At 35.4% G+C, this 14,806-nt stretch overlaps 1 protein-coding gene across 5 annotated transcripts in view; it reads left to right on the forward strand.

Annotated features, from left to right (window-relative positions):
• The window catches only part of LOC102451127 (uncharacterized), a 67,020-nt gene that overhangs the window by 24,195 nt on the left and 28,019 nt on the right, over positions 1-14,806 (forward strand). For 4 of the 5 annotated variants that reach the window (XM_075927683.1, XM_075927681.1, XM_075927684.1 and 1 more), the window contains exons 13-19: positions 80-171; positions 1,197-1,347; positions 5,245-5,354; positions 6,156-6,279; positions 10,341-10,471; positions 13,478-13,587; positions 14,415-14,583. In XM_075927683.1, coding sequence (XP_075783798.1) covers positions 80-171; positions 1,197-1,347; positions 5,245-5,354; positions 6,156-6,279; positions 10,341-10,471; positions 13,478-13,587; positions 14,415-14,583 — 887 coding nt within the window. The remainder of the gene's footprint in view (positions 1-79; positions 172-1,196; positions 1,348-5,244; positions 5,355-6,155; positions 6,280-10,340; positions 10,472-13,477; positions 13,588-14,414; positions 14,584-14,806) is intronic. The other variant, XM_075927685.1, reaches the window with a different exon arrangement.

Consider the following 14,806-nt stretch of genomic DNA (forward strand, 5'->3'; position numbering starts at 1 on the left):
TTCCTTTACATGTTTGTTTGTTTGTTTGTTTACCATGTTATTTTGACAACAAATAATGAAGCCAGTTTGTTTTTTGCAGAAGAGCTGCTAGTCAAGCTGGAAATATATGAAGAGCAGCAGCGAAAACTGCAGGCTGATCTCGAACAAGTTACAAAGAGGGCAGCCTCACAGGTTTTCTGTTTAAAATTGATTAATGTGAATTGTTGATTAGCTTCACAGTACTAACTGTACCCTTCAAAATAGTATTATTGGAAACTGGCCTTTGATTTAAAATTTAATTTAGTAGCATACAGAATTGAGTCATTCAGCTAAAAAGCTTCAAGGTTTCAATTTGTTTTGAAATTGCTATTGAGTGCCTGCATATGTAGAAAATACATGTAATTATGAACAGTTAATGTAGTGTTCATCTAATTATCTAGTTACAGATAACTCAGGAGATGTCAGAATGGTATTATTTAATGTACAAACCAAATTGATATAATCAATTAGTAAACATTCAGTTCTAACAAATGTATAGATTCAGATACAAAAGTGAGGGGGAGGGGTACTTTAGAAATATTTGCTAAATAGCTATGTGAATGATGGATCTTGTTTCATTAATCCTGATATCAGTGTAACCAGCAGGGCAGGTTGAAAAAACAATCATATTTTGCAAAAAATTTAAAGGAAATTAATTTTTTGTTCTAAATTTTTAATGGCAAAAGTTTGAAGCCATTTAAAATTTTCCCCCATAAACTCTTATTTTGATGTGTGAATAAAAAACAAAACCTCCACTTTTTTACTTTGTGTACTTAGAGAAGAAAAAGGAGTTGAGTGGATTTTTCCATTTTTTTCTCCCAAAAAGTAAACAGTTTTGACTGCAATGAAGAATTTCCTTGAAAATGTTTGTTTTTCTCAAGTAAGCCATTTTGGTTAAAACAGCTTTTCAGTTAAAAAATCAACAAACAATCTATGCGATCACTTAAAAGCAGCTTTGTGGCTTTTTTATGTTGAAGATGACCTTGCAACTGTTTCTGTTAACATAGTCTTTAATGTTAAAAAAATTATCTACTTTATTTGGTCTTATTTGTATTTGTTACTTACATAAAGCTGTAAAGCGAAGCGCAGAGGTTAAAGTTATATGCCTGAATAGTTTACAATCTAACTATTACATGTATTTTGATAAGTGGTATTTTAATATCTAACTTATTTTGTAGACCAGTGAATCAGGCAGTGTGGATGAGTTTCAGAGTCAGCTTTTGGAGTGGCAGGAGATTGTCCCGGAATCAGAGGAAGTACATGACCAAGTCAGAGAGGAGAAATCTGCCATAGCCCTGAGAATGGCACAGATTGAAGAGGACAGAGAAGGTAAATTCAAGTATTTAAGATAAAACTAGATCATTATGCCAGCATAGCAGGTATCACAGATCTGCTGTGTTTGTGCAGTTCAGACAAAATTGGTATATTTCCTCCATTTCTCACTTCTGTAGTCAAGGAAGATTTATATGGCTGGTGAAGTTAGCAGAATACAGTGGTTACAGTAATTCAGTTTGTATATTGGATTGTTTCCTTGACTCCATCTATTTCATACATTCGTCACTTTGCATCATGTTTATTGGTGGATGTTTTAGTCTGTTAGCTTTTGCTATCTGAGTTGCTTATCTTTGGGGTCATTAGTTGGATTTATTTTAGAAGCTTAATGACTTCACTTGAATGATTAAGTATGAAAATGGTAGCTGCTTGGCTGCTTATCTCAAATTTGAGAAGATATAGGGAGCTACAGTGTTGTTAAAATTTGGTGATGGGATAGAAAGTCGTGCTTTGGCAAAATATATATGAAATTCAGAGCTTATCTGTAAATGTCAATAACCAAATATTATGAGATGTACTAACAAACATGTGTTTGATACTGACCAGACAAATGGAGAGAACTGGCAACAGATGCTAGTAAAATGTTAAATATTATATCAAAACTACCAATACAAGTGATCTGAGACTTTATGACCACTATAAAGTCACCGTAGTGGAACATTTTCCAAGTGTTTTCTGTTTGAAAAATCAAACTTATGAAAAAGTCTAAGCAGTAGATTCAGATTAATTTTTATTTGTTCCCTCCTCCCTCCATGGTAGTTTTACCTTAACTTTTTCCCCTTTGTATCTGAATGTGGATTGAAGGCACCATCTATAAATAATATATATCCTGTTGATTAATTTGCTTGACATTTTGTTAATATGTAGTTTGAATGTTTTTGAGACTCAGTTGATAGATCTCAAAGTTCATTCAGAAAATTTCAAAATATTTAAGGGCCATTTGTGTTCTCTGTGAGAGGTTTATACATCTAACCCCTTGGGCACTGAGAAGGGAATAAACTCTCTTAATTTTAAATATTACTGATCTAATGAGTGTTGTCAATGGGTCTTTATGCAATAATATTAACAGTTGTAAAACTTCATATGTGTCCAGTCAGTATTTAATTTTGCAGTTTGTTCCCCTTGGGATATGCATGATCTTTCTGTTTCTTTTTTCCTGCCGTTACACCTGATGAGCACTCAGCGTCCCTTCCCCCTCCACTCCTACCCTACACTGCGATTTGGTCAGCCACTGAGAACATAGTTTCCCATCAGTTTTGTGCATGCAGGTTCCAGCCGTGCCAACCTGTAATGTACTGTTGCTGTTTTTCTCTGTAGACATTTCTTTAGAGGAATTCATCAACAGTACCTTATAACAGCTGCTGTTGGTGTATGTGGTTTTTTTAATAATACATGTAACAAATGCTGTTTTTTTAACTTAAGTTTTCCTCTTGCAATGCCTATTTCTTTGTTTATATTAACAGAATCATCTTTCTTCATTCTCTTTTGTATTAATAGCTGACTCCATATTTAACTTGTAACCTGGTTTAAAGGAAAACTGCACAACTTGTAATGATTGAATAAATAGCTAAGAATCAAATTCTGACCTCTATTTTATGTAAAAAACAACCCCACATCTTAAATATTCACTCTACCAAATGATAGAACTTGAAATAAATGTTTACTAAATATAACTATATATTTGAATAGTATATTTCAAACCCATTTGCAGAGATCCTTGTCTCTGCATTGGTAACTCCAGAAAATGGGACTGTGGTGGCTTTACCTGGAGGCTGCCATTGTAGGCTTCTATCTTGTAATCAGTGTGCTAGCATGAACACCTGTATTAGGTGCAGTGGGGAGCTGCATGAGTTGGATCTGTTTGCACATTTGATATCATTATGATACCTAATCGTAGGATGCTGATGCAGGCAAGTGACTATTCTCACATTATTCATAGTTCTGTTAATGGCAGTGTGTCTCTGTGAGGAAACTTGTGTATAATTATTTGCAAGATTGAGCCATGGAGCTGAAATGATCAGCTTTTCTCTCAGAAGTAATTGCAGGTCAGAGCTTCCAAGTTGTGACATGATCTATCACTTTAGAAAACTGTATTAACAGCAAATGTTAAAATACTTGTTAAATTAACAGAAATTGTAAGGAAAATATGCAACTTATCTGACAGTTCTAAGATCCTCAGATTGCTAGTTCTTTGTAATAGGGAAAGTCATTAGTCATTTTGGTATGATATAATTTATTAAGTGGTAAATCATTTCATTGGGTCACTGCAAAGTTTACTTTTTAAATTTGTTAGCTTTTTATACCAAATTCTTGTACTATCAGTGAATGGCATCTTGCTTCACAAATGATTCCATTGATTTCAGTGGTACTATTTGTATAAATATCAGAATTTTTCACTCTTACAAAATATCAGAAATTTAATTTTAATTCAAGTGGAAACCATGTTTAAATAAAAACAAATGAAGATTCCCAAACAGTGTTTGCAACTTAGCATTGAATTGTTGTTGTAATGCTTGAAACCAAAACGTGATTAAAAGCAAAAGCGAAAACGGGTAATTTATTTTAACTGACCACATGCAGGTAAATGCAAAAAGTAAACAACCAAAATAAATGACAAAACATATAACCACCCATCATAAACTAGCTGTCTGGCGGATTTTAGTTTTATTAGTTTAAAGTGGTGGTAGTAACATAGCTATGGAAATACCATAAAATATGTGAATTTTAACTTAATGGTGCCCCATACAAAACATTTTTAAAAAAGTAATTTAATTCTACCTAGCATTATAGAGTTCCAGTGATATTTCATATTACCTTGTAATTTTCCATTAATTCTATCATTTGGCGGGGAGGAATTTTATGATTATTGATTAGTATAACTTGCGTTAGGTCAAAGGCATTCCAGGGGGAATCAGTCCGTCCCAGTGTTACCCCGGTGTTGAATTTGATCCATTACTTACCTCATTAATGCATGGATGTAAGTTTTTCTATGAACATCATGGAATATGGGGAGAATTCACTTTGAATTGAATTAATTTGTTGAGTGTCAAATTTGAGCAGAGATAAAAGTGATTAGAGTATGGAGCCACCTTATCTCTATTCATGTTGTTTTGTCTGCTTTGCATGAAACATCTATTACCTCACCTATCACACATTTTGTCATATCACAAAACAGATGGGAATGTACTTAAAATGGAAAAAATCATTTCTAACACTGGACAGGATGCATTTTTAAGCTTTCATATTCTGAATTTATTTAGTGTGTGTTATTTACAAGTGATTCTATGTTTGTTTCACCAAGAATCAAATTATTAATGTTTGATAAGATGGTTTGATGCCAGTTTGCAGTGTAATACATACTTGTGACTTCCTCTAATTATCTGACACTGTAGCTCATACTAAAGTTAAAAATATAAACAAGAAGCATTTCATTTCCATAAAAAAGTATGTGATTATTCAGGTGTACAAAAATACAGCAATCTCCATTGATGTCTTTATCATACAAATTAGTTGTACTTTAATCTGGCAGGTTGAATTGAGTTAATTTGGCAATTTAATTGGCTGCATTTTTGTTATAGTGTCAAAATACAAATCTCTCTTTTATATTTAGTCTTTCAAAAATCCTGCTGAGAAATAAAATGATAGTTTAACTTACTTTTGAAAGAATTATGTGAAAATTATTCTTACATTCTGTGTAATATTGTTGGGGGAAATCACAAGGTGAATGCTGTGGATTGCTCCTATAATCTTATTTCTGTCAGTCATTCATAGGGACTTCAGTCTGTCACTGATCTCTTTGTATCTAGTGTGTGTCTGATGTGTAAATGTAATTGCTTTCCTGTGGCACAAAACTGATTGAGGATGACTGGTTCTTTCCTGGCTGCTCTGATCCAGCCATAGTCTCAGGGCAGCAGGAGCTGGAGGAGGAACTGACTGCAGCTCAAGGAACTGGCAGGCTGCAGCAGGCAAGAAGGAAGAGCAACTTGGCCAGCGGAAAACATCGGGTAGGTTGATTGAAATAAAAAACACATTTTATCTATATGTTAATCAGGGACACTAATAATTCTATAGTTTATATAGCACCATAAGTATCCATGGTGCTTTAAAGTTGAATGCAAATATATAATAAAAGGAAAATAGACAAGGTTTACAGAGGTAAACAAAACAAAGGTGTAGATAGCACTGATGCTGTGGTGTCCAATCAGTTCTGACTAACTAGCCACACTCAACCAGCCAAATAGCCACATGAAGTTAGTGGCTAGTGTGTTGGACACCACAGTGCAAAAGGATATAGGTAAATTCCATTGCATCATAGGTTGCTCTTTAGGTTATGAACATTACAGGTTACTTTACAATAAAACATGAAATTTCCCATGGAACAACATGAATACTGGAAGTTAATCCAGTGTTTTAGTACCTTAGTTAATAAGAGCTATTTTCAGCTTAGGAAAAATTTGCTTATTCTCTTAGTCAATGAGATGATCTCTAAAGAGCATCAGTTAATTCTGATGTTCTTCTTTGAGGTAATCATTGATGTTATTTCTTAGAGATACCTCTGCTCTTTATCTGTTCATAAGTATGTAGGGTTAGGAGACTTCAGTATTATGCTCACATATTACAGGAAGATTTTTTTTATATTTAATTACCTCTGATATCTCAGATTTAAATTAATTAGCAAAATTTTGTCTTAATACAGAAGCCAGTCATATAATTTTAACTGCAACTTTTCCTTTGACGACTGTGTGTGTATCTTAAATACATCTGTTCCTTTTATATTGATCTCTGCTCTCATGTCCTGTGTATAGGAAGAATACAGCTTTGATAGAAAACAATGCTTTGAAGATCTGAATGTCACCTTGGATAGTACTGATTCAGCTGAAGGAGAGAACATGGGAGGTTGGTGGCCAGAGTACACTTCTCCTAATGCAGGTGTGATAACCGCTAGACCGTTTATTAAAGCATGCACAGCATCTGTATTTTGTGTTTATTTTTGTTTTTCAAATTTAACTAACAGCCCATTTTGTGGTGCATTCTAATCTTTGTTGAATTTTTTTTGGCTTGCATTTTTTTTCCATTTCATTTTGAAGCATGTGCGTGCTGGATGAACTGTCTAGTTTTGGTTCAGAGCTAGAACTCAGTCATGGTTTAACATCTGGGATTCTCCCACTCCTTGTCCCCATCAAAATGTGTTGTCCTGTATGGTAAGATTATATCTATTTTTAAGTTATTAATCTTGTTCTTCTTGAAGTGGCTGCACTCTATATAATCTTGTTTTCCCAACAAACCATTATATTCCACTTCTTTGTCATTTTAGTTTTAAAATTAGACGTTGAGGCATATATGTATGTGCATTATTTCTTCCTGTATTTATTATATCCGTGAAAGGTTGTAGTAGTAGCTTATTGACAGTTTATCAGTCAAGTCCATCTGTTCTAAGTGCTTCTTTAGTTATGAAAAAAAATGAAGTGCTGTTCCTTGGATTTGTTAGTGCTGTTTTGCAAAGGTCTAGTACAAACTAAATGTATAGCACGAATAACAGATTTGTTACAAACATTTCATTCACCTTTTCATGTACATCTTTTTCAAAATAATACTTTAGATTAGGTGAGAAGAAATCTCTTATCAAAGTAAATCTACAGCTACAGGTTAAACTTCTCTAGTCTAGCACACTCTGATCCAGAAACAGCCATTGTGTGGAATGATTTTATTAACTGGATGCCCACTTTCATGGGTGTGTCCAAGTTTCCCACGGTCTTTTAAAGTTTGTTTACAGCCATCAGTCCTAGCTCTCAGTGTTCTGTGCGATTATTTAGCTCTAATTTACCCCTAATAATCCTCTAACAGCCCACTAAGCAGTGAATGTGTTGGTAATCCTGCTAGACAAAATTGAGCTCTGATTATCCAGAAAATTCTCTGGTTTGGATCTAGAGAGGTTCGTAAGTATCATAAGTAATGGAATATTCAACTTAGAAGCAATAGTTTTCAACATTTACATACACACACAGAGTATTCAGGTTTTTAAATGTTTTGAAATAGAGGATTTAAAAGAAATTCAGACATTTTTATTTAGTGTTAGAATCAGAATCATAGAGCTGGAAGAGAGCTCATGAGGTCATTAAGTCCAGCCCTCTGCTCAAGGCAGGACCAATCCCAACTATGTGCTTACATATAATATAACCTCCTGATTAACAAACACCAAAAAAGAAACACTGAATTTCTCTGTTCTCGCCAATCAGCTGATTTTTTCTTTACCATGCTGAGTTGAAGTTTGCAAGTATGCTGGGCGGAGAACTAGGAACTTAGTAGGAAAATTAAAGCTCTTTTAGGGTTTGGGACAGATACTTACAATTCTGAATAGTCCTGATTTAAATTGTACAGGTTTTTTTTACAGCAGATACTGGTTTAAACCAGAAGTTGTATGGCTACAGTTGTGTGTATTAACTACTGCAACATACAAATGTTGAGCACATAATTTAGTTTGTACTGTGAATTGTCATAATTCTAGCTGGTTGTTTTGGATCCATATATGTCCTATTCTTCATTTTAAAATATTATGTAAATACACTGTAATAGTGCAAGATGCACCTTTATATCCCTAATACCTCTTAATTACATGGTTATTCTCTTTTAAATTCTGAATTCTGACCTGTTTGTAGCTAACCATCAATCCAGAGTTGTTTTGTTAGCTGATTGATCCATTTTAAAAGCATTTATTGTTTCATATGACACGCTTGGGGTACATCTACACTACAGAGGAAGATTGAAACTGCTGCTGTTGATCTTTCAGGGATTGAATGAGTGGTTGAGTTAAGACAGCTAATTCAAAGTGGAAGGGGTACTCCAGTCGATGCCAGTAACTCAGCTTTCAAGAGGAGTAAGGGGACGGAAGAATGATCTTCCTTTGACTTCCTACAGTGTAGACAGCGCCAAAAGCTGAGTTAAGGTACTTTGACTTTAGCTACGCTGTTAATGTAGCTGAAATTGCGTATCTTAATTTGACTTTGTCCAGTAGTGTGGACTTATACTTAGATAGAATATCTGAAGAAGCTAATAATATATGCCACCAGAACTGGCTGCTTTGTATTTAGAGAGTAGACTATTAAACAAAAATAGCATAAGGAATATGCAGGTAAGACTGGGAATGATTTTGGCCCAGTGCCTAAGTTAGGCTTCAAAATGCATTGATTTAAATCAAAATGTTTTAAATCACCAATTTATTGGTTATTAAAATCAACAAGCAGCAAAGCTTGATTTAAATAATTGATTTAATTGTGCTTTGCATTTATAGTTTTATTATTAGTTGATGAGCATTAAAACATAGTGATTTGCCACTAAATATACCCTGAACATTAAATTCAGTGTTTCTTTTTTGGTGTTTTCTAATCAGGAGGTTATACTATAGGTAAGCACATAATTTAATAGAGTTTATCTTACATTTATTCAAATTCATAAATTTTACATTTTTACGTTGGATAAACCTTTTTTTACTTGTGCATTCATTTAAATTTGATTAAAAATGCACAAAACAAACATTAACACTCTTTAATAAAATAGGACTACCTTTCATACTAGATACATAAACTTTTTTATAAGACAAATGTTAATCAGAACATGTTTTGCATTTAACACTAACTGATTTAGTAAACAAAGGAAGTCTTACCTGTAGTTAGTGAAATCAAGTGATTGTATTGGTTTCTTAACTCTGAATGAGCTAGTCATTGAACTAGACTGGATAAATGAACTGAAATGAAGGGTGGCGGCTTTTAAAAGTGGGTTTAATGCTCCCACAAACTTGGATTCCAAGAGCTTCTGATTCCAGAAGCTTCCTCAATGACTTCCAGCATCAGTGGTTTGACTTTTTCACAGTTGGCAGCAAGCATGTACTGTTTAATATTCTTTTTATATAACCTATAAAAGTGTAACCTATACTTAATTTAAATAAAAAATTTAAACAAGTTGGATATTTTTTTTAAATATTAAAAACAATTTTATTCCTCATATTACTCAGTAAAATTGACTTATGTCAATTTGGAAGGTGTTGCCTTCTGGACTCTTGAAGCATTTCTTAAGCCATCATATGATTTTGGCTAATAATATACGAGTGCAGAAGGGCTGCAGTCTCTCTGATCCTAGAGCACTGTACAGTGGTGTGAAGAAGCCTTATATCAGGTATCGTTTACTGTGTTTGCTCTCTAGCCTGAATTGGTTCAGACACTCATTCCCATACCATTTTCCACAAGGCAAATCTTCCAAATGTGAGCATTCCAGAGACAAGATGGACGAAGTAATATATTTTATTGGACTGATAGTAAAAGTTATTACCTCACTTATCTTGTCTCTCTAACATCCTGGGACCAGCACAACTATACTGCATACAATAAATGTGAGTACTGTAATCATACAGTATAACTAATTTTTTGTCTTTGTAAACTAAATTCTAAGATGCTTATACATTATTCTTAAAGATCAAAGTCAGTGGTCCCAGTGAATATTCCTTTGTCAGCTCTGCTTTAAAATAAAATTGCTACTTGCAGTTGAACAGGTGAGCTTCCAGCTTTTGATGGACCACTTAATTTCATATATGTTAATGGTGCTTAAGGCTGTATTCTGCAAACACACAACTTCACTCATTAGAGCAAAATTAAATAACTCATAAATATTCACAGGGCCCTCAGTTAGCACATAGCAAGGCAACTTTGCTGGTTATGTATGGGATCTTGAACTGTGAATTTAATCCCATTATTAGAAAAGTTCAGGGAATATTTGATCATTAAAGCCTTTATAAATATTATGACCTGTTTTTCAGGGGTGCTCAGAATTCCCACTGAAGTCTATTGAAGTCTATAGGTGCTCAGCACCGCAGAAAATTAAACAAAATAGGTTGTGGGCATTTGTCAGACATGTTATATGGCAGTTATCTGTACGTGAAGTGTGTTGTTTGGAACCGTTCTTGAAATAGACATTTTCCCTTTGACCCACAAACTATGTAGGTTTACGGACAGTAGTAGAAGAGTTGGAATTGGAAAGAAATCAGCTACAAGAACAAATTATATTCCTTGAGGAACGTTGTCAGGATTTGGAAGATAGATTACAGCTGCAAGGCAGAATGGAAGCTCTTCAGGTGAGCCTTTATATTTGTTTTGGGAGTCGAAGCTGTTCTCTTCATATTTGGATGAAAATATTCTATAGTAAAGCAAAAATAAGATTAGCAAAGATGTACAAAATATTTTTGTCCTTCATACTTTAATATTAACCCATATAATGTTTTGATGTGCTCATACTATATTGTGTTTGTATTGAACAGTGTAAAACTGCACCCGTTTTGCTCACTGCAAGAATAAGTCACACAGAAAGAAACATTTCTTACCCTGCAGAATCTGAAAAAAATCTGTGAAAATACCGAGTAAAAAAGTAATGTTAAGAAGCCTGTTACTAGTGGCAGTGGTGTGTTGAAATGTAATATCATTTTTGTCAACAGTGTAGGGCCTGGTTCAGAGGTCAAGAACTAAAACTAACACAAGTGCATTTTTACTTATTTTCTATTGAAATGCAGATGTAGTTAATTCTGGTGTGAGTGAGGAATCAAGCACTAATAACGTCTTATCTTTAGAATTATTTCTAATATTAACAGTAAATCATTTTCTCATAGTCTAAAGGAGGCTTCATTTCATAGTCAGAGATGTTAAAGGCCAATAAGAAAATGAAATATTTTTTCATTTTTAATTTTCCATATTGAATAATGGAAGTGCCTGTAAGTGAAGGGAGAAGATAATTTTTCTAGATGGATTGAAGCTGCAAAAGTGGTAGAGCAACCCTCATATTTGAGATGCAACCAGAGAATAGGTGTAGACCAAGATGATAGAGCAGATAGCAGGCAAATAGACCGGGTGTGAAGTGAATATATATGGAAATACAAAAAGGAGGGGGACACTATGGGGAATAATATGACTGTTCCCTTCAGACACTTGAACAACTTACTATGTTCTATACAGAGTAGATGATCTGGAATGGTTGTTGGCTCCCTGCCTTGATAAAATAGTTGACAGTACAGTATCAATTTAAAAAAAATCCATAAATTAATAATAGAATACAAACACAGCAAAGTTATCTAGTGCATAAAAGGATTTAGTTATCCCTTCATATCATTTAAAACCTGGTGTTGGTATTTTTATAATAGTTACCAACTACCCCGCACAGATTCTGGCTCCATTTAATTCATTGTCAAAAGTTGCATTGACTTCAGTGATGTCAGTATTTCACCTATTCAATCTGTCCTGTTTCCACAAGATTGAAATTACAATAAATTACACCTTCAAAGTATAGAGAAAGTTTCTTAGAAGCTAATGTCTCTATTGTCCTTTTAAAATATGGATATGATAATTGGGCTGTTATGATAACTGCTTGTGATTTTAAAAAAATAGTCATTGTTTCACTTGTTAATGACTATGTTTAGAAACCTTCCAAAACTAATTCATGAAGACAACAAATTAAATAATAAAGTAAAACTTTCCATCCAAACATGTTTTAAAAGGTGCCTGCTCATTAATTATTTTGTTTGACAATTTTCTAGGATTTTAAAATGACGTAACTAACTTCTCCCTAAAACTTTGTTCCTTTACCTGGTAAAATGCACAATTACTGTTCTTTCCAAAATTAAGTTGTTCATATTAGGAGGCCGACAACATTATGTTAATATTTGAGGATCTTATAACAAAGCCTTTCAATACAGGTAACATTTGGTGTAGAGGAAGAAGGGCAACCCTTGAGGGCTGTACAGGTGTGTTGTGTCCACTCCAAAGTGATAGCATATTTTCTCTAGAGGTGACAGATTTGCCATGTTGTTTGTCCTACCTTGTTGGTGGTTTTGGATTTATGTGTGTTGCTTTTGATTATGGTTGCTGGGTTGTTTTTCTGTTTTGTTTTGCAGTTTTGCTCATCAACTGGTGCAGTGAAGTTGGCTAGAGTAACAGATTTATGTACTGTGTTACAAACTGTGTGAATGGAGCTTGCTTTATTTTTCTTTTAATCTCCTTCCACAGATTATTTTGCAGATCTGTTGCAGATTGCTTGTTGCCTTTGATCAGAACAGCAACAAAAGTTTTTAAAGCTCTGCAGAGAAACCGTTGGAATTCATTATTGTGTTTAAACCAGTATTGAAAATGTTCTCAAAGAATGAACTGTCTCTGGCGTTCTCCTTATAGAACTTGTCTTTACTACCACAGTTAACTTGAGTAAATACGTATGAATTACCCCATTGAAGATAGCCAGTGTTGGATGAGAATGGAATAGAGCAGTGGCTCCCAACCTTTTCAAGCATACGGACCCCTTTTCAATCTATAAACATTTTATGGATCTCCACACACCTCAAACAATATAGCTGTGCCTGCAGCCTGCACATCCCTCAGCCCATGCTGCTTCCCGAGCCATGTCCCTCAGCCTACTCAGGTAGCAGTGCGGGCTGAGGGACTTGCTGGCTGCCGGCATGTCCTTCAACCTGCGTTTTCCGTAGACCCCCCCACAGTACTGCCAAGGACCATAGGTTGAGAGCCACTGGAATAGAGCATCCACTCTGAAACAACACTTCAGCTATGTAGCTTGATTTGACTGACACCACAGAATTATTAATTAGCAGATGATGAGTAGTGACTCCATATGCTTAATTCCATTATTACTAGCATCAGCAGCAGTCAAGCTTCAACCAACCCCCTTATGAGTCCACTAACTCACCACTTTACTTGAGCTAGAGATTTTGAGTGTGGACAGCAATCAGGATAGGGGCAAATCTTGAGTTATACCTCAAGCTAATAATGCAGTGAAGGCAAGCACAGAAAAGTAAGCTGCTTTCACACAGTGCGGGTATGTGTGTTTTGTCGCCTTTTGTGTAAAGTGTTTAGAGTCTCTCTTTCTTTAGTTTCATCCTATAATGGAATCACTAAGAGAGAAACTTCTCAGAGGTGAGTAACATCTGCTATCAGACCTCAGTTGGTAATTATTAATATGCTTGATCAATAGTCTTTAGCATTTCATGTTCTATATAGAGTAGAGGAGCAATTTTTCCAGAGGTCTGTTTTATTGCCATTCTGGATATTTGTGAGCTATAATCATATTCATCATTGCTTTCTTGCAGAGTGAAAATGAACGTTTGCAAACCCAGCTCAATCAACTGCGTACTCAGCAAACACGAGATGCAGAAAAGCACCAAGTGCTTGTTTCTAGTTTGAATGAGCAGCTTAAAGGGTAAAATATTTTTAAAAAACATTCAGTATAGGATCAGTTGCAGTTGTACATATGTCTTTTTGCAGCTTTAAATTTATGTTCACAGTGGATCATAAAGAATATGATAATACTTTCAGAAAACTTGAAAACATTGATTTCCAATACAGTAGTAAAATCTGATTATTTCTGGACGTGGTTATTTTTAGGTTAAGCATGCCAATAGTGAATTCACAGTAATATAAAAGTTAAGACTGGAAAATAACAAGCTCAGTTTTCAAATATAGGTGATACCTCCCTGGTCAGGTACCCTCAGGACTTGAGCGGTCCCAAATGACAGTTTGCCAGACCGGGGGAGGTCAAGGCTTCCCTCCGGGTGGTGTTCCTGACCACCACTGCAAGCCCACTTCCCCCAGCCCTGCCAAGGCTGTGCATCCAGCGTGCTGAACCCAGCTGGGGCTGGGCTATTGCTGCTGGGGCTGTGCTGCCAGCCCTCGCTGGCTGGGGCTGTGTTCTCAGACAGTGCTGCCCCCTGCCAGGCCAGGCTATGCTTCCCGTTGTGCTGGCCCTGCTGCCGCTGGGATTATGCTCCCAGGTTGGAGCTGTGCTTTCTGATGCAATCCCCACTTGGGGGTGTGCTGCTTCATGCCACACTGGTCCCATGTTCCCCACCACCAGACCAACCCCTGAACCTGGCAAGCCAAGGCTCTCTGGGATCCAGCAGTATCCGTGGATATTCCAGATGAGGGATGATGTCAGACCAGAGAGTCCCGGATTTTAGATGTTCAAACTGTGCTATTGATAAAATGAACATTGAATATTCAAATTCTAAATAAGTATTTTCTTGCTAGATTAAGTGATAGAAAGAGCTTTCTTGAAGCTTCACTTGGAGAGAAAGAACAAAAGCTGTTGAACACAACAGAAAAACTAGAACAGATTGAAAATTTGAGGAAATTTCTTCTGGAAAAAGATCTTTTGAACAAGGAACTTGGTGAAAAGCTTGTGCAAACTGAACAAAAGGTAAGTTGTACACATGATGAGGCACTGAAAATAATTACTTTTGGAACAATGTTGAATTTATATTCAAGTGCAAAGAATAGTCCTTAGCACTTAAGGGAATGGCTAGGCTGTGGGTTTTTTTCAGGATACTAGCGATATCCCAAAATAAGTTTGCCGCGTACAGGGAACGCGTTTGCTCTTCCGCTTTTTTTTTTTTTGCGGAAGAGCAAAAGCGCTCTTTCGG

The sequence above is a fragment of the Pelodiscus sinensis genome, chromosome 4 (assembly GCF_049634645.1).
Source record: "Pelodiscus sinensis isolate JC-2024 chromosome 4, ASM4963464v1, whole genome shotgun sequence".
Classification (NCBI taxonomy): domain Eukaryota; kingdom Metazoa; phylum Chordata; order Testudines; family Trionychidae; genus Pelodiscus; species Pelodiscus sinensis.